Below are 21,490 nucleotides of genomic sequence, written 5' to 3'. Positions count from 1 at the left end.
ACGGTTCAAGCATAGATAATGATCATAACATGAAATATGCTCATCAAACATGGCAATCTATTGCAATCACCTGAACTATGTGCAGAAAAGGTGAAGCTGATTGGGTTTTCTAACCAAACCGGGTGGTGCCAGCAGGACCAACCATTTCAGCCATTTCAGCTGGAAACTTTTTTTTTGCACGGCCCGCACAAATTTGCTTCAGATTTGCAAAAAAACATGGTAAAAAAGTATTTGGTACTACATTTTTATTGTTATGCTTTGTAACCTGTATTAGAGCTAATTATACCAACAAACCTGTATTATTAAAGCTAATCATCCCAACAGAATCCATTATGTATCACAGTCCCAATACCCATGGACCCTTTGGAGTTGATTTACTAATGGAATAAAGACTATATATTAAATAAACTTAATGTTTACAGAGCTTAGTTGATTAAATGAAGCTATGTTCACTGCAATCAACCAAAATTGTTGCCTTAAATCCCCTTTTTAATTTTCTTAATACATAAGTGGGCATATTAACTAAACACTATTTACTTTGCATGCACTTTTTAAAGTGAACAGCTTCTACTCCTTTAGTAAATAAACCAAAGTGCACCTTACTAATTCAGAAATTAGTTTTCTGTACATTTTTCATTGCTCTGTGGAATTTCAGCTAATGATATGCAGCACGTGCACATCTTGGCGTCTTTACAGCATAGATTACATTTTTTTATGGGATTATTTATACAGTTAGTTGGGAATCCAGGTAACAGTGCCAAAACTGTTTTATTAGTTCATAAAATCCTTGACATTTTTGTTCTGCTTGGTAAAACTAATAAAAACAGGGAACATAGCCTGTCATCACTGTGAAATTGTCTGCAATTAGAAGGTATTACAGCTTGAAATACCTTACATTTATCAACTGAAATCAAAGTTGCTCCCTGTTTTATTTGGCTTTAGAAAGTGAACACCTGAGTATTAGCCTGTCTTGCTGACAATAAATGAACTCTTACTTTAATCACAAAAGTGAGAGAGGTGACAAAGCATGATCTCATACAACCTCATGGCTTGTTACTAACAGTCATTCATAATCAGTTATATGATACAAGAGAGAAATGAGGAATTGAAAGGACAAAGCTACTTTCAGGTACAAGCAGGGGTAGGAAGTACATAAACTGCTCTCACATTCATGCATCTAATCCCCACTTCTGCAGCTGCTAGTAGTGATTATTAATTGTTACAAATGGATTTGCTTAGGTATATCCTAGATTCATTATATACAGTTGTAGTATTTTCTGTATCCATCCATTTAAGCACAGTTTATATATTAGATTTTAGATATATCTTCCTTGCTTGTGATATTTAAAAACAGTATTTAGAAAAACCTTTGGTTTGGAAGCATTTATGGCTGCCATTATTGACTGTTCTGAAAATGCTAGTTCCCTGCTATCATGGTGATCCAATTGGCTACAGTACTGTCTTACCACTGGCTCAGAACATGTTTGCATATTAGGGGTCCTGAATCTTTTTTGATCTGCTTCCTGATGACTTTCCCAATCTTCATGCTTGTTCCAACAATAGCAGCCTTTCGCTCAATACAGCTTTTCTTTAAGATGTAGCAACAGCGATAACCTAAATCAGCATTTCAGTCACGGCACCCAAAATCTTGAGGCTCCCCAGACTAAAATATACCCAACCCTGGCTGCACAAAGATCTTGGTGTGTCTGAAATCTCACGAGACTTAATAGGCAGAAGAGAATAAAAACAAGAAATAAATTCCATACATGAAGGCTGAGTCTATTCAAATATGGCAGCTCCAGAATACATTTTGCATAGTGTATTCAAACTGTGTATGGATCAGAGACATTGGCAGATCTGATTAGTAATTATATTTAGGGTGAATCTGTGCTTCAACTAAGCGAGGCAAAGCAACAGGTTCACATATGTCACCTCCCCCACGCGTTCAAGCAAATTAATTGGCTGTTCAGGCATTTAGAGATACATTGTGGGAGGAATGGGGAAAGAGACACATACCCTTCACCTGAAAGTATGGAGTATATCTTATCACTCTAGGTGGCTAAATGAATCAGTGGGGAAGTAAAGGAAGGGTATAGGTGGGAGGAGCTGAGGAGTTAGCACCATGTAAGCTCAGTTTAAAGCAACTTGGAGCTTAAACAAAGCATCTTCTCCTCACAGTGGAAGAACAGAACAGCAGGGAAGCTAAGGAAAGGTGAGTATAAGCAGGTAGGGGGTGAAGGGGCACACTGAAGTGAAGCTGTTGCTTTGCCCTGCATGGCCTGTGGAAATAGAAACGTGGGAGCTGACATTGTTTACAAGCTCTAGAACAGTTATCTTTACCCTGATTTCATTCACTGTGGAGTCTCAGACCACAGACCTCAGCAGGAAAAAGTAAGACAGCCGTGAAGCCTGCATCTTAAAAAACAAGTGAGCAGTGTAAACGTCCATGCTATTCTGATGGTTACCCTTTAAAGTACCTTTTGCAGCCATCTGTAAATAAATTAATCATTTTGTGGCTTCAAATTTGTAATGCATAACAAAACAATTTACAGTTTAATAATAATCAGGCAACTAAAGAGATGTGTGTTTACCTTTTTGTTTGTCAGAGCACATAGAAGTATTATTCCCTCTAAGAATGGTCATTGAAAAAGGTTGGCAGGCATGCATGGATCAGTAGAGTGCCCACAGACTCTCTTGCCCTACAGTTCTGTCATAGAGAACCAATTGGTTCAGCTAAAATTCTCTGTTCTTGGGAAAGGTGATGAACTGCACAGGCAGGATAGTCTCAACAGGTCACCAGCACACACACACACAGATGAATTCAATATCTCTTTGATATGTGTATTGAAGAATGTCACAGCATGTCATTAAAAGCTGAAGCTAGTGTTTCGGGACCTCCCAGGGACCCTTCATCAGAGCCACATAGTGACAAAGTCACTATGTGGCTCTGATGAAGGGATGCACAGCGCCATGATGAAGGGATGCAAGGCTCTGATGAAGGGATGCACGGCACCATCCGTGTGATCACCATGAGCACCACCACCATTGGAAGGTTGCAGACTGTAAGGAGTGTGGGTGGTTCTTGGAAACAATTAGAACTGCACAGGCAAGCATACCGTCGCTCACTCACTTTCCGATCATCTCCCTGCAGAGACTGACAGTCACCGCACCCCGCAGGGATTTCCCCCCTCCCCACACCGATCCTGCAGCGATGAGTGGAGGAACAGACAGGGAGGGGGTGGGCACAGCTGGTTCTACCTCTAGATTGGCAGAGGGCAGAGCCCGCTGTCACTCACGCAGCTGGGTGGATCTCGACAGCATTGTCAGGATCCGTCCTGGCTGCGGCGATCTCGGTATATAGTGAGCAATAGCTCGCTATATACTGAGCTTTTGGTCACGGGAGGACATTACAATATGTCCTCCCATGACCCTTATGAGAACTATGGGATAAAAAGGTTACCCCATAGTTCTCTTTTTAAAAAAAAGTAAAACATTTACATTATATCTAAATATCTAAAGGGTAAACTTTTTTGTTAGTTTTGGATAGGGTGTGCAATGGTTAGGTTAGGTTGTCTATCAGGTTTTTATTGCTATCTCTACTGGGGAGATTCACCCTCTCTATTTGACCTGGTGACCACTATCAATGGGGAAGAAGGGGATGGGAAAGCCAAACTTTTACATTTCTCATCAGAACAGGAAGTAAGGGGAAATCTCTGAATGGAAAAGTAGTGAACACTCTCTTAGAAGGAGATTCAGCTCACTGTGGAGAAATGTTTACTTACTTCCTGTTGTGACTCCAGAACAGAAAGTGACAGGAAAGCAATCCAAAGGGATGCATTAAAAGCAAAAACAAGAAAACCTAACCTTTCAATTCTATCCAAAACTAGAAAGAAAAAAATCTGGGCCTCAAAAATACATGAACCTTGCAAGAAGAACTCTCCCACCTTCCCCCCTTAGTTACTGATCCTGGAATGTTCCCATAAAAGTGTGCAACAGGAAATACAACACTAAAATATGTAAATTAAAATACCCTAACTGCGCTTTGTGACTATTTCCTTTTTTTATATACATTATTATTTCAATAAAACAAGTATTGATTTGAAGATATAAACTGACTTGGCCCTCTGGTAATTATTAGCAAACATCTGTTGAGCTTTTATTCAAACTGAATTACCTGTTAAAGGCTGTAAAACCTAAAATATCTGGCAGACAGTAAGAAGTTATTATAGTATGGATTGCAATAGTCATGGTAGTTACTGTATATATGCCTATGAAAATGAGGAGAAACAGATCTTGTTTTCATAAGCTTCACATTGTTTTACATGTTAACACAAAGAAAGACAAGTACTAAGCACTGCATAATGATTGTAATGAGGTTCATTTTCAGAAACAGGTTTGTGAGGTCCTACAGTTTCAATACTATGGGGGCTATTCACAAAGGAGCCGAAGAATCCAGCCGTAGCTTCGGATGATGCTTTGGCTCTCTTCAGCCGCCGGAGGCCTTTGATTCAGTCAAACCGAAGGGCTGCTGTGTGGGTTATTCACAATAGCCCGTACAGCAGTTGAAGGCAGCCGAGCAGCTCAGCCATGCCAAAGGCATTTGCTTCGGCTCGTCTGAGCCGAAGTGTCAGCCGAAGCGGGGCGAATGGCTGGCTCCGCCCAGTTGTATTGACAGATCAGCGTCCCCAAATAACCTGGGGACACTGAACTGTCATTAAACAAAATCAACTGGGCAGAGCCGGCCGTGACGTCACGGCCGGTCCACCCAGTTGTTATTCATTGGACAGGACCTGCTAGAAGACTCTAGCAGGTGCCGACCAATAGGAAACCGTTGTTACTGTTACTGTAACTGTTACTGCTAGTTCTGCCCAATTGTTTTTTTTTCTTTTTTAGAAAAACTTTCTTTTTTATTTTTACTATTGATTGACATTTTTTAAATATTTTTTCAACTTTTTTTAACACTTTTCATTGATTTTCTATTCTGCCCGATACCATGGAGGTGCTCGGCGGCATTTGGCTATTCACTCACTGCTGTTTGCCCCCTATGTGAAAAGGGGCAAATGGCAGCGAGTGAGCTGCCGGAGCTTCAGGTCAGCCGATCCAGATATTGGATTGGCTGAGTCGAAGTCCAGCACAGACTGAAGTGCAGCCAAAGGCAGCTGATGTACGGCTGAGATCAGCCGTATTGAGCAGAATGTGTTTAACTCACTTCACTTCGGCTGGTTTATTAACTCGGCTCCCTTTGGCAGCTTTGTGAATAACTCTCTATGTATGCATCATTTCTTATGGTTGCGTAAGGCTGGGTTCATACCTAGGCGTATTGAATATGTGCGTTTGTCGCGCGTTTCACGTCGCACGTTTTTACCGCGATTCGCGGTAAAAAAACGCGTGACAAACGCCCGTTTCCGAGGGCTACTTGGCTGTATCCCAATGGAAACGCGAGACCAAAACGCCCCAAAGAAGTACATGTACTTCTTTGGGCGTAGGCCGTTTTGTATCGCGTTCGGACGGGCGGAAATACGGCAAGGTGTGAACCAGACCCATTGAATACAATGGGATTTAGATGTTTGAGCGTTTTGTAGAGCGTTAGTCGAGCGTTGAACGCGCTACAAAACGTTCAGGTGTGAACCAGGCCTTACTGTGTGCACTAGTTGTTCCTTTGTCTCCATTTGCATTTAGAGCTTTTTTTCATATATTGTTTTTATTTATTTATAGATCATAGCTGATCAAGTTTCAGATGAACATTTGAAAGAAGGACGTTTGTATCCACCTTTGCAAACAATAAAGGAAGTCTCAGTTAAGATAGCTGTCAAGGTAAGCTGCATTATTACTAATTATTATGTAGATATTATAAGGGTTTAATAAATATTAAACTGGTTATTGAAATGCTGATATATTATAAACCACAGGTTGTTGTTTGAGAAGTATATCATGTACACCTCTAAAATATCACTAGGGAAAACTGTACCAAGGTTATTTTGGTGCTCTCCTTGTCAGTTATACATGGAAGCAGACAAGAGTTGGAAATCAAGGTACGAGGCTCTGTACCTAATCGGAAGATGCTGTCATTTTAATGTCCACTTTACAATTATTCACTGCATATCAAAGCTATAAGAATGTATCTCTGGCATTGTGAAGTGAATTGGCACACAAGGAAATAGGTGCCACGTCAAACACCCTTTGTGCTTAGAATATACTATACCACCATCTATTGCAAAAATATTGTGGTACAAATGTACAGTAATATATTTCTTAAGGGGTTTAGATTGTTTGTACTCATCCACTATAATCATCACTATAAAATTTTACCCAATCAAGATCTTGCATCATTGGGATATGCCTGCCTTCTTAAAATAAAAAAAAAGCTTCCAATCTGCAAAATATGTGTCTTGCAACATGAAATGATCAGTATCTACAGAGTATAGGGCTATTTAAACATGCAGGCTGCATATCAAAGGGCTCAGACCTTCCCTCTAAATAATATAAAGCCACTCTTCATGTACATAAGGATTTTGAAAAGAACTTCAAGTAGAGAATGGAATACTTCTGATAAGTTGGCATGGGAGTTGGCATGAGAGTGCCCTATAAATACTGGGGTTTTTGTGTCACCATACCCATGTTAATGCAGCTGTGTACCTGCATTCACTTATGAGGATATAAAGAAAACGAAATCATAAAACATCCATTTAAAATTATTGAAAATCTAGACAACATACTATGATTGCAGGACCAGTAGGATTTCGTGAAATGAAACCCCATCTAATTTTTACATGACATAGCTGTAAATAAACCCCTTAACATATGTTCCAGAACACTGGATCATTTTTAAATAAACCATTTGATAAATGTACCAGTACCGCTGTTGGCTGTTTTCCCAGTGTCTGTACGACTGATTAATCCATGGCAAATATCATAGATCATTCTTGGATATGACAGATTTTCTGTTAAGGATTATTATTATTATGTCTCCTTACAGATTGTAGAGAATGCGTACAAACATAACACAGCGTCTGTCTTTCCGGAACCTTCAGATAAGGAGGCATTTGTCCGATCTCATATGTACAGTACTGAGTATGACCAGTTTGTGGAGGATTCCTACTCCTGGCCAGATGAAGCTATGAAAGTTCAGACGGTCACACTGTAAACTCATCAGTAGCACAATGGTGGAAGGAGATCCTTATAATACTTTTAAAAGCTTACTTGTGTGAAAACATTTTGTATTGATTTTTACATTGAAAATTAATTATGTAAATCACCCTTTAAATAAAAATATAGTGCAGTGATTACAATTGTATTATCATTTGTTATTAATTTTTTTCCACCATAATTTTTTAATAGCAAAACTATTTTTGACATTCATTATACTTAATTTAACCAACACAAAAACAGGTAATGACAAACTAGGAAACAATTGTGCTTGCCTTCCCGTACTTCCCCTGCTTCATTTATCTGTGCAAAGTACAGTCACTGATGAGGTCATTTTAAACATCAGGGTATTGTAGGGCCAATGAAAGGTACATTTATCAATAAGGGAATATTATGAGGTCATTTGCAACATCAAAAAAATGTGAGTCCAGTGAAAAATGAATTTCATCATAAGGGAATTTGATGAGGTCATTTTAAACATTAGGATATTGTGGGACCAGTGAAAGGTGAAATTCATTATTATAGATTATTGAATTAGTCAAGTAGACAATTACGGAGGAGATATTTGTATATTATAAAGAAAAGGTAGGTGCACACCAATCATAACCTACAGTATGTTAGAAATTAAAGGGGAGTTCACTTTTTGGACCACCTTTCCACATTCACCCATATTCAGTAATATAGAGTTCCACATATACTTCTGAAAAGCTACTTTTGGTCAGAAGGCAGCCAGGGTCAGAAGGCAGTTACATGCGGTCCTAAGGCATTCATGACTTTCATAACAAGAAAGTACACACACACTGTACATAGCAGCAAACCTAATGATCATCTACAATTACATCTTTAATGACATAAACTGTCCAGCGTCCAGTGGCGTAACAATCGCCATAGCAACCCAGGCGGCCGCTATGGGGCCCGGGCACGGGGGCGCCCGGCCAGGGCCGCCTGGGTCGCTATGGCATGTGGGGGTGCTGGCTGTCACAGACACAGCTCAGCAGCGGCCACAGCGCATTTCTCCTCATAGCCGCTGCAGAGCTGTGTTAGTGACAGCCAGCCGCTGCGGCAGATGAGGGCGGTGTACGGAATGGAGGAGGCGGTGCCCGCCTCCTCTTACATCACTGACCAGCGACCTAAAAGCAGGTGGGGCCAGGAATGTAAGATAGGCGGGGCCCGTCTATAGCAGAGGAGGCGGGCCCGGGAACAGAACAGGAGTCGGGGCCCGGGGACGGAACAGGAATCGGAGCCCAGCGACCACAGAGGTGCTGACAGGTAAGAGATCTCAGATCCTGCAGAGCCCACTATAGAGAGTCTATGGTGGGCTCTGCAGGGTCACTCTCCACTGGGGCTCCGCAAGTGGCATAACTAGCAATCACAGGGGCCCATACAAAATTTTGCTATGGGGCCCTGTGATTTCTAGTTAAGCCCCTGCCAGCGTCCCACCAAGTTCACTGACATCACTGGTTTCCAGGAGCTCAGTGGGACACCAAGGCCAGTCCCGCTCAGCTCCAGGCAACCAGTGATGTCAGTGAGCTGGGCAGAAAGCCGCACAGAGTGTCACAGGTTGCTAAGAGCTCTTGGCAACCTTGGACACTGTGGCCGCCCCCAATGAGATACTTCCTGAGGCAATCACCTTAGGCTAAAACAGCAACACGTTTCCAGGCACAATGACCAGCCAGCATGCAAAAAAACCTGTCTAACCACTAAGGTTAAAAGCAAAGGTTTAGATACACGTCTTTTGCAGAAAAAGTGAAAAACGCACAGCCGCGCCAAGGCACCTCTTATAGTGCGGTCCTAACTCTAAACTATGAGAGTCTCCATCTTGGAGCACATGGGTCAGAAGATTAAATTGGGTGCAGGTTTGTCAGGAGGAAGCCCAACCTCCCTTAAAGGCACAGGTACGCACAAGGGACCCCGCACATCACAACGGCAGCTGAGACCCCCCCATGCGTAACTGCACCTTAGGCTGCCCCATTATAGGGTTGGCCTGATCTGCTGACAGTGGCTCCTTCGTTTAAGGGCTGAGTGATTCATGTAACCACTTGTTAAGGTGCCCATGCACTGCTCGATTCTCGTACGAGAATCGCGGGAAATCCCGCGATCGTACAGTAATCGAGCAGTGTGAACGAAGACGTGCGACCGTTTCTACTGTACGGTCGCACGTCTTTTGTCTAAGGAGCACGCTAGAAAACCAGCCGAAAATCGTACGATTTTCGGGTGGTTAGAACGGTGCTCGGGAGACAAATGCCGAACGGGCCGGTGTGCGCACGCGCACACTGCCCGTTCAGCATTGCGGTCATCGGAAGCCTGCCCCTCAGGGGGGCGGGCTTGCGATGATCGAGAGTACGATCTGCCTGTCCAAGATGGGCAGATCATACGTTTTTTTAAGTACCTTACAACCATCGCAAGACTAAGGTCTTGCGATGGTTGTAAAGTGTATGGCCACCTTTATAGAGATCATCAATTGACACATTGCAACTATTTTCCTATACTGTAATTGGTTGCAGCTGTTACATATAGAGAACTGGCTCTCCATGTCAATCCATTCCTATTTAACCTCTGGTTAATTCTAATTAGCCCTTATTTCCTCCCTAAGGCCAGTTAAGATGTTGGATTTACTTTGCTGGGCTACAGAATGTGATGGCAGATTTGTAAGTACAAAGCTATTGTTGTTGAGAGCTGGACATATTGTCCAGGTCAGAAAGGCACTTGAACTATGTAGTAATTGTGGACAGGATTACATTTTATATTTTGTGTTTGATGCATGAAACCCTGCCTATCTTTATTTGAGTCTGGAAACCCAATAAAGCTGGTTGCTACCAGTTTAAAACCTAAACTACTAATTGGACTCTCACTACTTTTACAAACTCTTCTGTTGAAGTTGTTCACACTTTAAAGCTAAACTCCAGCCTTACTCTTTTTTTACACATGCTCCTCTCCTGTACTGAGTTTGCTCCCTCTCATTGCACTCTCACGGTGTGCTTTAGAAGCTTCAACAAATTAAAAAGAGCCTACCTCATATTCTGGCTGGAGGACATTCAGTATCCTCCAGCACTTTTCTCCCAAGCATGACTGTCCCTTGCCCATTCCTTTCATTCATTGAATTGCAGTTCTTTCAATTATAAAGGCTCTGCATCACCTGTGGGCCATACCTAGGCAGTTTGCATACAAATTTAGTGTGCTTAGGAACGCTGATTGCTTCAGACTAATACCCTTCCATATAGGTGCTTGGGTATTTGCATAACTCCTCCCAAGGGACAGTCCACTGCTAGCATCAGAATACTGTGGCAGGGTGCTGTGATGTTTTCAGGAAGCACCCTGCTGGCCCTCTCACCAGCCATGACCTGCCTGACTTGCACAGTGAAGCACCGAGACCCAGTGATGCCATTATTCACTATATATTAGTTGTTTTCAACATGCACATCAGCGTGGTAAGATTTCAACATGTTTTGCATTTAGCTTCTTTAGGGTCATAGGTATTTTCCAAAATCACACAGATACAGAACCTGTTGGGTCTCCTATATCTCTCCCCCTTCAACTTGTCCCACTAGGAGAGGCTCTGACTTGGATCTGTGGCAGCCACCTTATGTACACATCTAAATTTGGAAATCACTTCTGTTCCCATAGAAGCTATGTGTGAATCCTGTTGAAGTCGTGCCACACTGATATCCATGTTGAAATCAACAAACATATATTGAACCATGGAATGGCTATTCACATGAATGAAATAACTGTCAGGGCTCAAAATTTCAAGTCCTGAGCTACTAGCCAGGCCTTAAGAGTTACTAGCCACCAGTTGCCCCACCTAACCCTTACCCTGGCCCGACCTTAACTCCACCCCTAAACACACACCCTTAAAAAATCTTGTGATAATTCTTACCTTATGATAGTTGCCGCTTGTAAACGGCAGATTAGGGATTCCTGCTGCAGGAAAACGCAAGTTCCTGACATAGGAATCTATAATCACACCTGAAATATACTGTAGGTGTGAATGGGGCCTAATATACACATACACTAAAGGTGCCCATACACCTGCCGATTATCGTACGATAGTTGTGGGTGATCCCGCGATCGTACGATAATCGGCAGGTGTATGGGCAGCGTGCGACCGCTTCTACTGTAGGGTAAAGCAGAGACACCGGCACTCCAAATTTGCAAAATACGTCTATTTATTGACGTGCATTGTGGTAAAAAACAACGAACGTTTCGGGGTCACAAAGGATCCCCTTCATCAGTTAAAACATACAGTGTAAGTGCACATAAACACAGCTGATATATAGCCCCAACCCTAGTCAGAATGGCCAATCATCAACCTCCACATTGACCCAATGACATCATGTTCCCACCAATTTTGATAGCATGAAAGTGACAGATTATAAAACACAATAAATCACAATATATGTGATATAACGTGCATACATTCGTCTGGAAAGAAAGATACTTAATATATGTTTGCCTAAAAGGAAAACTAGCGATATACCCTAGCATCAATCTTCCATACATAATGGATCGCATGGAGCACAGATTGGGTACGATTTTTGGCGGGTTGGTGGCGTGGTCGGAAGACGAATGGCGCACTGGCCGGTGTGCGCAAGTGCACACTGCCCACTCAGCACCGCAATCATCAGAAGCCCGCCTGTCGATCTGCCTGTCCAAGATGGGCAGATCGTACAAGATTTTAATGACCTTACAACCATTGCACAATGAAAGTCGTGCGATGGTTGTAAGGTGTATGGCCAGCTTAAAACACAATAATACACTTCTCAACGTTACACCACCACCACCACCACCAATTTTAATAATACACCAAAAATAATACACCCCCCCCGTTATAAGCCCCCCCCCACATCAGGGAGGAGGCTGTGAGCAGGATCGATCCCAGGTTATCTGGGTGTGATTAGTGAGGTCTGAAGCAGATCTCACTAATCCGACACAGATGCAGACCGTGGAGCTGCTCCTGCAAGTCAGGTACGCAGTCTGCGACCATGTGCCTGACATGTCAGCTGTCGGCCGGGTCACATAGTACCGCCTCGCGGGCCGGAGTTGGCCTGCGGACCGTTACTTGGAGACCCAAATTTCCACTCGCTCTCACTTTATTTTTACTCGCCAAATGCGAGCGGAAATTTTGAGCCCTGAAATAACATATATATGGATTGCACCTTGTATAATGTGCGGCAAGCAGAGGAGTTTTTTGTAACACAGTAGATTTGATACTGTACTGTTTCAGGTACCAATTTTATACTCAAAGTCAATTTAGACGTTCACATTTTAACTATGTAAATTTGGTACAATGTTGGCACCTGAAAAGTCCCATATAAAGCTTATACATCGACATGAGCCTTGTAGTGGTTTGATCACCAATAAATCCAACTGTAGTACAAACTCAATTTTACATTGAGGAACAGTATTCTGAAATTGTTTGGCAATTTTTAGATGCAGCTTTTGATATTTGTGAACCTCTGCCCATCTTTATTTCTACGATGCTCTTTTTATACCCAATTATGTTACTAACCTCTTGCCAATTAACCTAATTAGTTGTAACATGTTCTTCCAGCTCTTCCTTGTTGGTACCACTTACTTTGCCAGATTTTTGTTCCCCTGTCCCATTTTTTTTTGAGATGTGTTGCTGTAATCAATTTCAAAATTACCTTTTTTTTTTCTTAAAATGGTCCATTTTCTCTGTTTAACCCCTTCGTGACGGGAGACGTACAGTGTACGTCTTGTCACTTTGTGCCTATATGACTGGCCACGTACACTGTACGTGACGAGTTATATCAGGCTTTGTAATGCCGGTATTTGCTGTTTTTCTTCTAGTTTTTTTCCTAATTTTTTTATTTTATTCAAACTAAGTGAGGGGTTAGGTACACATATGTGATATAATTATATAGCCCTATCTGTCCTCTAAAAAACAATATATAATATGTGTGGGTACATTTAGTAAGAAAGTATATTACTGCTGTGGAAGAATCACACAGCAAAAATGTAAAAAATGTGTCAGTCATTTATGAACAGAACCTGAAAACTAGCTCAGTCATGAAGGGGTTAAACATTTGATATGTTTCTATTTTCTATTGAATAAAATATGGGTTTAAGAGATTTGCAAATCGTTGCATTCTGTTTTATGGAGATTTTACACAGCGCTCCAACTTTTCTGGAATTGGGGTTATATAAGTAAAATAAGATATGTAATGAGAACAGATGTTATTTAAAACTGTAATTAGCATGTCGATAAAGGGGGAGGGAGGGACCAGGGAAGGCAAAATATAAGCAGAAATGGAATTATAGGGAATGGCTGCAATTAAAATAGAGTTTGCACAATTTGTTTGGCGGTATGGTGGTGTTAGAAAGGGATGCACCTAATTCATGAAAGCCTTGGAACAGTTCTATTGCTAGTTCCAAAGCAAGCAAAACATTTCGGTAGTTCTTAACTTGAACAGTTTTACATTGTGTCCCAATGACAGTGACAAATTTCTAAAGAAATACTGCAATATAATAATTAGGGAAAAGGGAGGTAAGTACCTCTTCCATGTTGGATTGAATTGCCCATTTAAGTGTTGCATTGCATCTTTGAGACAATTCTGAAAATGTTTTTCCTATAAGATTGCCACAGATTCATACTGTATACACCTTACCGGAACACACATAATTCTGTGTGTTTGGACATGTGGCAATTACATTAACAACATAAATGGCTATATTCAGCAATTTCATTAAAATCCAGCAGTGACACTCATATTCACATCTGTTTAACAGGCTTTTTGGGTTGTATCATAGAGTTCCACCCCAATAAAAAAAAACATTTTCTGTAAAAATTTTTGTGCTTTCTAAATGCAGGGTGTGCTCTGCATTCCAAACACTGAAGAGAAAGCAATACACTTAATTTATATTGTGCAGCCCACCCATCACGATATCCGTTGGTGGATGAATGCAAGATTAGATAATATGTAAGCATATATTAGATATTCATCTTATTTTTAAGAAAAAATGAACACTAGTCATCATCATTAGGTTCTCCACATCCGGTTGGACACACACACAAATAACACATACAATAATTACATTTTCCAGATCTATACACAGATTACAGATAATTATTTGAAATGTTATTCCCACAACCTTAAACCTCTAAACTAAATATATTTTAATAATTGTTCAGTATTATAATTTAGAGATTAATATATATTTATTCATTTATTTTAACCAAAATCAGTTGCAGTATCCAGGCTGTGTGACCTCATGAGTACCATTTTCAAGGGTTAAAAGGGTATGCAAAAAAGTAAACCGTGGGTGGAATATAAAAACCGAAATCAACTCAAGTAAAATAAAAACAACATGTCAAATCATTTCCAACCTTTTCATTTATTTAAAGCAAATGTTTGCATTGACCTTGCAGGGGATGTTTTCTTTAATTCCCCTTTCCGCACATAGCATACGCACCTTTCATTAACTCCCCTGCCACTTTGTTCAGCCACTGGGAAAAAATAAAATGCCTAGTATTACCTGTGCATGGAAGAGTATGTGTGTCACTCTCTTTCCTCTCATGTGACTGTGCTGAGGCTTGGCCTAACACTGTCACAGGCTCTGTATAAGCTCCAACTAAACTGCACATAGCTTTCACAGGCCTTCCTTTTCCTGCTCCTGTGTCAGGGATACCGGCACAGGTGACCCCACACCTGCGCAGGTACCCTTACAGGCAGACCAAACACATGTGACCACACGGACCAGGCAAGTATGGTATATATAAATATTTTCATAAACCTAGCAAACTAACAGAAACAATCCACAACAGGCATAAACCTATGTGACCCCCAGACACCTAGAACATACAATGGGTGTAACAACACAGGAAACAGGAGAGAGGGTACAAGATAGCATACAGGTATCAGGGTTCAGAACAGAGGACTCAGGCAACAGGGGAAGGCAACGGAATCCTGAGCCAAGGTCCACTGCAGGGAGAGTTTAACCACTTGCCGTCCGCCCGTTAAAAAACGGACGGACGGCACTGCAGCATTGGCGGGTTGCCGTCTCCAGACGGCATTTTTTTTCTGCTCGCGCGTGCCCCCTAGCGGGCACGCACGGGCAGAAAAGACCCGACCAATGCAAACACCCGTTACTGGGTGTTTCACATATAGACGATCAGCGGCTCCATAGCCCGCCGATCCTCTATATGTGCTCGTTTTTTCACGCTGCGATGAAGATCTCATATAAAAAAAGTGAAAAAACCCCCCCAAAATGTTTAACTTCTATAAACGTAAATACGCAACGACAATTGCGCTACACATGTTACATATCGCCGCGAACGTCGCAGTGAGAGCAATCATTTTAGGGCCATCATTCACTGATAACACTAAACTGATGAGCGGTAACATCTTTTAAAGCGTCGCCTATGGGCAATTTTGGGTATTATCGTTTTTTGAGGTTTCGCGCGCGCACGCAATTTTAAGGCTTGACATGTTTGGTGTCTTTTTACCCGACGTGACCCTGTCTTTTATATTTTACCAAAAAATTGGGTAATAATAAATGTTTTATCATTTAATATAGGGGAAACAGTTTTTTTTTTTTTTTTTTTTTTTTGGTAATTTTTCCTTAATATAGTAAAAAATAAAAACCCCAGTGGTGAATAAATACCACCAAAAGAAAGCTCTATCTGTCCCCAAAAAAGGGTATAAAATTCATTTGAGTACAGCGTTGCATGACGGAATAAATGTCAGTCAAAGTACCGCAGCGCTGAATACTGAAAAATGGCCTGGATGGGAAGGGGGTTTAACACCGCGGATGTCAACTGGTTAAGTACCCTCCCAGGAGCAATAGCTAATGGACTGATTCCTGGCAGCTGGGAGACACCCGCAGGTGAGCACTGGAGCTGTAGGTACCTGCAATACCCAGTGGTGGTCTGGTACCCAGCAGCCCCTGGCTGCCTGGAGAATACTGCAGGTGAGCCCAGGAACTGCAGGGCTCAGCTCCAACGCCACCTGGAGGCGCTCTGGATCCTAACATCCTGACAAGAAAACTTAGTGGCAGAGCAAAGAAAATGTGTATGATCTGTTGGAAAGGAGGTAATAAAATGAACCTGTAACTTTTTCCTGGGCAAAGCATAAGTTCACAGGGGTGTGGAATTCGTATCGCCCCACGCCCGGGACATGTAGTATTTCCAGGGCAAATTTAAAAAATGAAAACCAGCCCCGCTGCCCCCATCTGCATGCGAATAAACGTGCAGTGTTTTCAACTGCGATCGTGTGCAACCGCACGGGCAGGGCGGTATTGCAGCATGAAAACACCGCAATCTGCCTGGCATGACTGGGGTGCCATTGGAAAATAATGGCACTGCCAGCGCGATCGGTGGTGGTGTGCGATCCGTGATTGCCTGGTCATCGTGCAAGAAACCGAGCTGATGGCTGGGTTGTCACGGAATCGCACACCACCGCCGATCGTACTGTCAGTGCCAATATTTTCTAATGGCACCCCAGTCGTGCCAGGCAGATTGCGCGTTTTCCTGCTGCAATACCGCCCGGGCGATCCCACATGATCACGGTTGAAAACACTGCGCGGTGCATGTCGTGAAAATAGGTACATCTACCTTTTTTTCAGCGATTGCCATGCAGATGTAACCCCACCCACCCTAAAGGGTATATTCACTTTCCCAAGTAATTTGGGAAAATTGAATTACACACACAAATCTCCCTCCTACTATATTTACCTTTACTATCTGTACCTGTTCCATGTATTCTGAATTTCTCTCGCAAATTGCAAGCACTCGTTGGTCAACGCGGTCACCTGACGGCACTGACCAATGAGAAGCGCTTCTTAGCACTGCTAAATACAGTTTTGGTTAAAATTATTTTTTTTGTATCAGGACAAGTAGATTGTCATGAGGGACAAGTAGATTCGGCCCCCGCTTTAGTCCTTGGACAAGTAGTTTTTTCCCAAATTTCCACACCCGAGTTCACTTTAAAGAAGGATTCTGGTGGAAGAGCAAACCAGTCTATTGTTTTCACTCTTAGCTCATTTCCTGTAAATGGTGGAGCAGCGTATTTGTAGTACCTATTTCCCTTTCTACAGCTGCAAAATGCTGACTGATAGTACACAGAATGGAATAGGGGAAGCACTTGTTGCACCATGGGAGCAAAGCGTTGATCCCAGGCTCACACCTGCTCAGCAATATCATAGTAAGGTAGGCTTTCTTAAATTTTTACCCTGACAGAACCCTTCTAATAACTTTCAGGTCACAGGGAATCCCTAAACATGATTATAGCTTCAGCTCTTGGTACATTAGTATGAGAAGTAAATTGTAGAAAGTTTAAAATAAAAAAATACAAAAGAAAACACAACAAACTGTGATGCATTGTGTGTTCAGATACCTTTCTATCAGAACCATTAACTTTTTCGGCAATTTAAACTACAGCAGTTCTTCTGTTGGCATGGACTACACAGGCCAGCTGTTGCTCCCAACGTACATCAAGGAACCTTGGCCACCCATGCCACTGTTGCTGGTTTTCCTTCCCTTGGTAGGTCCTGACCACTGTAGACTGGGAACATCCAGCAAGAGCTGCAGTTTTGGAGTTGCTCTGATCCAGTCTTCTAGCCATCACAATTTGGCCTTTGTCAAAGTTGCTCAAACTCTTACACTTGCCCATTTTTTTTTTTTACTTTCAACACATCAACTTGAGGGACAAAATGCTCACTTGCTGCCTAATATATCCCACCCACTTCTAGGTGCCATTCTAGCGAGATAATCTTACTGTAGAAAAATAAAGTACTATGGCCTCCCAATAAAAAAAATGTCAGCACTTGATTGTAAGTTGATCTGCAGTTACAGTTTTCGTAGCTCCCCAGTTCACCTCATGCAGCTTTCAATGATGGGGTGGCAATGATTCTGCACTGCTCCTGGATTTTTAGCAGCGTTGCCATTCTCATGTAAGCTCAGCTGTCCCTGCTTGCAGTATAGTGGGATGAGACGATGTTGCTGGGGGTATGCCTATCAGCATTGTCACTGCTGATTTACAAGCCTTTGACTTGCCACACCTAGTCCTGCCCCCCAATTTCTTGATTGACAGCACCATCTGTGTTGCTGAAACTCTCCAACTGTAGGCTGCAGTGTCTGGGAAGCATGTGAGACACAAATAAAGGAGGGTTTAGATCTTTCATGTAAGGTAAAGGAAGTATTTTTGTTTACTTTATGATGCATGTGCCTCACATACAGGTGAAACTCGAATAATTAGAATATCGTGCAAAGTTCATTTATTTCACTAATGCAACTTAAAAGGTGAAACTAATATATGAGATAGACTCATTACATGCAAAGCAAGATAATTCAAGCCGTGATTTGTCATAATTGCGATGATTATGGCTTACAGCTCATGAAACCTCAAGAACCCCAAATCCACAACCTCAAAAAAGTAGATTATTACATGCAATCAATAAAACAAGGATTGTACATAGAACAATATCGGACCTCTGAAAAGTACAAGCATGCATATGTACTCAGTACTTGGTTTGGGCCCCTTTTGCAGCACTTACTGCAATTACTTTTGCACGATATTCTAATTATTTGAGTTTCACCTGTAGTACCTGGATTTGGGGGCCTTCTTAGACATACAGGAGCCTTTAAATGTACTTTAAGGAGTCAGAATCTCCACAAGACTTTTAAATCACACATTGGTTCTACATTGTTTTAATGCATGAAACAATGTAAAATATTCAGAGTTAACATAAATGTGAAACACCACATACTAAGTAAACTGGAATGCTGTAGAATCTGATTATTTACTATGAAATTGATCCATCATCCAGAAGGACCATCAAAAGAAATTGAATACATGTTTATCAAGTCATTACAGGCAAAGTGAAAGGGTAATAAAAATCCCATCTCACAAAAAAATTTTTGTATAGTTGTGCCGTTGGCCCTTCATAATTGCCACATTTCACAGAACACTGCAGCAGAGACCTGGCAAGCGACAATGTGTCAATTAGGACCTCAGCTATATTGTTACATCCTCTGTTGGTCAGAGCAGACGTTCGGTGCTTCCAACTCACTGTAATTACTGAGTTGTAATGCCAAGTGTTGCTGAACCTATCATTTCTGCTAAATGTTCAATCTGCTGAGTATAATGGTGTACAACATGTGACAGCTGCACTCTCTCGTGTGTATCTTACCTTAGGCTGCAAGCACATTTAGATATATTAAACATGACAAGTTTGGCCATGGTGCCTAATTGTGACAACAACAGACGGTCTCTTTACCGAATGGCAAGACTCTGGTGGACTGAAGAAGTTAAATAGATTTTTGGAACTGTCAGAACCACAGCAGCCAACAATAATGATGGCGTAGTTAAAAAATGTTTATGTTACATAAAGTACATTAATCATGGTAAGGGAATATTTTGCTATAACAGACACTTGATTTTGTAGACGTGAAGTGTTACATGTTAGAAAAGTATGCTGAGGGTTCCCAAAAAGTCATTTATTTTAAACAAATATAAATAAGCCAAAATATGTCTTAAAATAATATGCAACAAATACAAAAGCAGCATAGAAGGCTTAGACTGGTGACTTTGAAGAATGTGTTTAGCAAATGTGGGCTGTTTTCACTGATTGTTGGATTAACTAACACATTAAAAAATGTGAAAATATTGAGAATGGCTTTTCGAAGAAAAAACAAAAAAGTGTTCATTGAAGCCCAGAACTTTATCTGTTACACTGACTGGCGTTCAGAAGAGACCTACCACTAAGCTCATTTTGAAATGTCAAAATGAGATGAAGGGAAACTTGGGTTACAACCAACTCATGAGAGAGCACACTCCAAAAAGCAACAAGATCAGCATCTTCATAAATAGGTGTAAGTATGGGAAACAAGTTCATAAAACTGTGGGCATCTGCTGATTTTAAATGAGATTTCTTTAACAAACATGTTCATTCATTGTTTTATTTACGTGTCTTATTGAATGCAATATCTTTTGAACTTTAAATAATGTTTTCCTCTCTAAAATTACCTGGAAAACAAGACTGTGGAATATTGGCGGAATATTGGCGATACTCACAGTTACAGCATTTTCTTGTATCTCTTCCAAAACCTTTACGATCTTTAAGGGACCTTAGTCCTATTGAAGCTATGTTTATCTGACCTAGTGGGCCTACCATGTGTATCTCCCGCTTTTACAAAATTTTGCTGGAACTTGGGAGAAATGAGTTTCCTGACTTTTTGACTAGATGGCAGAGGGACTAGGGTGGCCCGCTAGCTGAACAAAAAAAGTAATGTATTGGCTTTAACACATTCACTCTTCAGTGGCATGCTCTACGGAGGAGATGAACTATAAATTGCTCACTTGTTGGTATCTTTCCCTGTCCAGAATGCATAAGATGTATGGAGATCTCTCCCCCTTGTGCAGGACAAATGGGTACACTGGCGCATATATGGTGGAAATGCCCCATTATACAGGGATATTGGGGTCAGGTAAGGACTTATGTTGAAAAAATTATAGGTTCTTCCATAGAGGATGACACGTGGTGTTTCATTGCACTGCAGAATCCACATCTATATATAAATGTTCATTGACTCCTCATCTACTTAATGCTGCAAAAGCTTTCATACCATGGTATTGGAAGAAGGTTTCCATCCCCCCTTTACACCAGTGGTTTGAAAAAAAAATCTACAGTATCTGTAACATGGAGGAGATGTTTTTTTCATCTAAAGGTCAATACGGACAATGCTATAAAATATGGGCATGTTGGTTGGAATTTAAGACGCATGTCGATTATGCTTTTGGTGATGGCATCAGTGATTGTATAATTGTGAAAATCATTCATGGTACTTATAACCAAACTATATAATCTAGTTTTTATTGAATTTTAAAATTGATATTAAAAAGGAAGTCCTTGAACTCCAATCAAGTGACTTTGCCTAGGCTGAGATGATGTCATCATTCTGCTACAGGGAGGAGGAGGCATTTCTTCCATGAACCTTCCACCCCACCCTTCCATCCAAGTGATCAGACTGCAACATTGTAGCTAGTTGGTTATTTTATAACAAGTGTTCAGTTTTACTCCATTGTCGTAACATGCACTTCCCATTTTGCAGAGATCTAAGTTTCCGATGGAGGGAGGTGGAGGAAAGCGCATAAACTCTGAGCTAAGCAGCTAGGACAGATCAAGAAAGAGCTCATAAGAGTTCCCAGGGTCTTCCTACTATCCCCTATAAATGCATCTCATCATCTCCATGAATTGGTGTAGAGATCTGGAAAACATGACTTGTTTAGTAGTACCCACATTGTAATACTGCTGAGAAATGTCTTAGTGTTCAGTTTTGCTCCTGTGTTGTTAAATAAAAAAAAAATACAATAATTTAGGTAAT

The 21,490-nt window shown here is 41.3% G+C and overlaps 1 protein-coding gene across 1 annotated transcript in view; it reads left to right on the top strand.

Annotated features, from left to right (window-relative positions):
- ME1 (malic enzyme 1) overlaps window positions 1–7,172 on the top strand; it is a 196,685-nt gene extending 189,513 nt beyond the window's left edge. Inside the window, exons 13-14 of the mRNA XM_018560861.1 lie at window positions 5,716–5,814; window positions 6,977–7,172. Of these exons, the coding sequence (XP_018416363.1) occupies window positions 5,716–5,814; window positions 6,977–7,144 (267 nt within the window). The 3' untranslated portion in view covers window positions 7,145–7,172. The remainder of the gene's footprint in view (window positions 1–5,715; window positions 5,815–6,976) is intronic.
- The last annotated feature ends 14,318 nt before the right edge of the window (window positions 7,173–21,490 follow it).

This window comes from Nanorana parkeri, unplaced genomic scaffold, assembly GCF_000935625.1.
Source record: "Nanorana parkeri isolate BGI_ZX_2015 unplaced genomic scaffold, ASM93562v1 scaffold483, whole genome shotgun sequence".
NCBI classification, from domain to species: Eukaryota; Metazoa; Chordata; class Amphibia; order Anura; family Dicroglossidae; genus Nanorana; species Nanorana parkeri.
The sequence above is the reverse complement of the archived record's forward strand: the minus strand, read 5'-3'. Positions and strand labels throughout refer to the sequence as shown.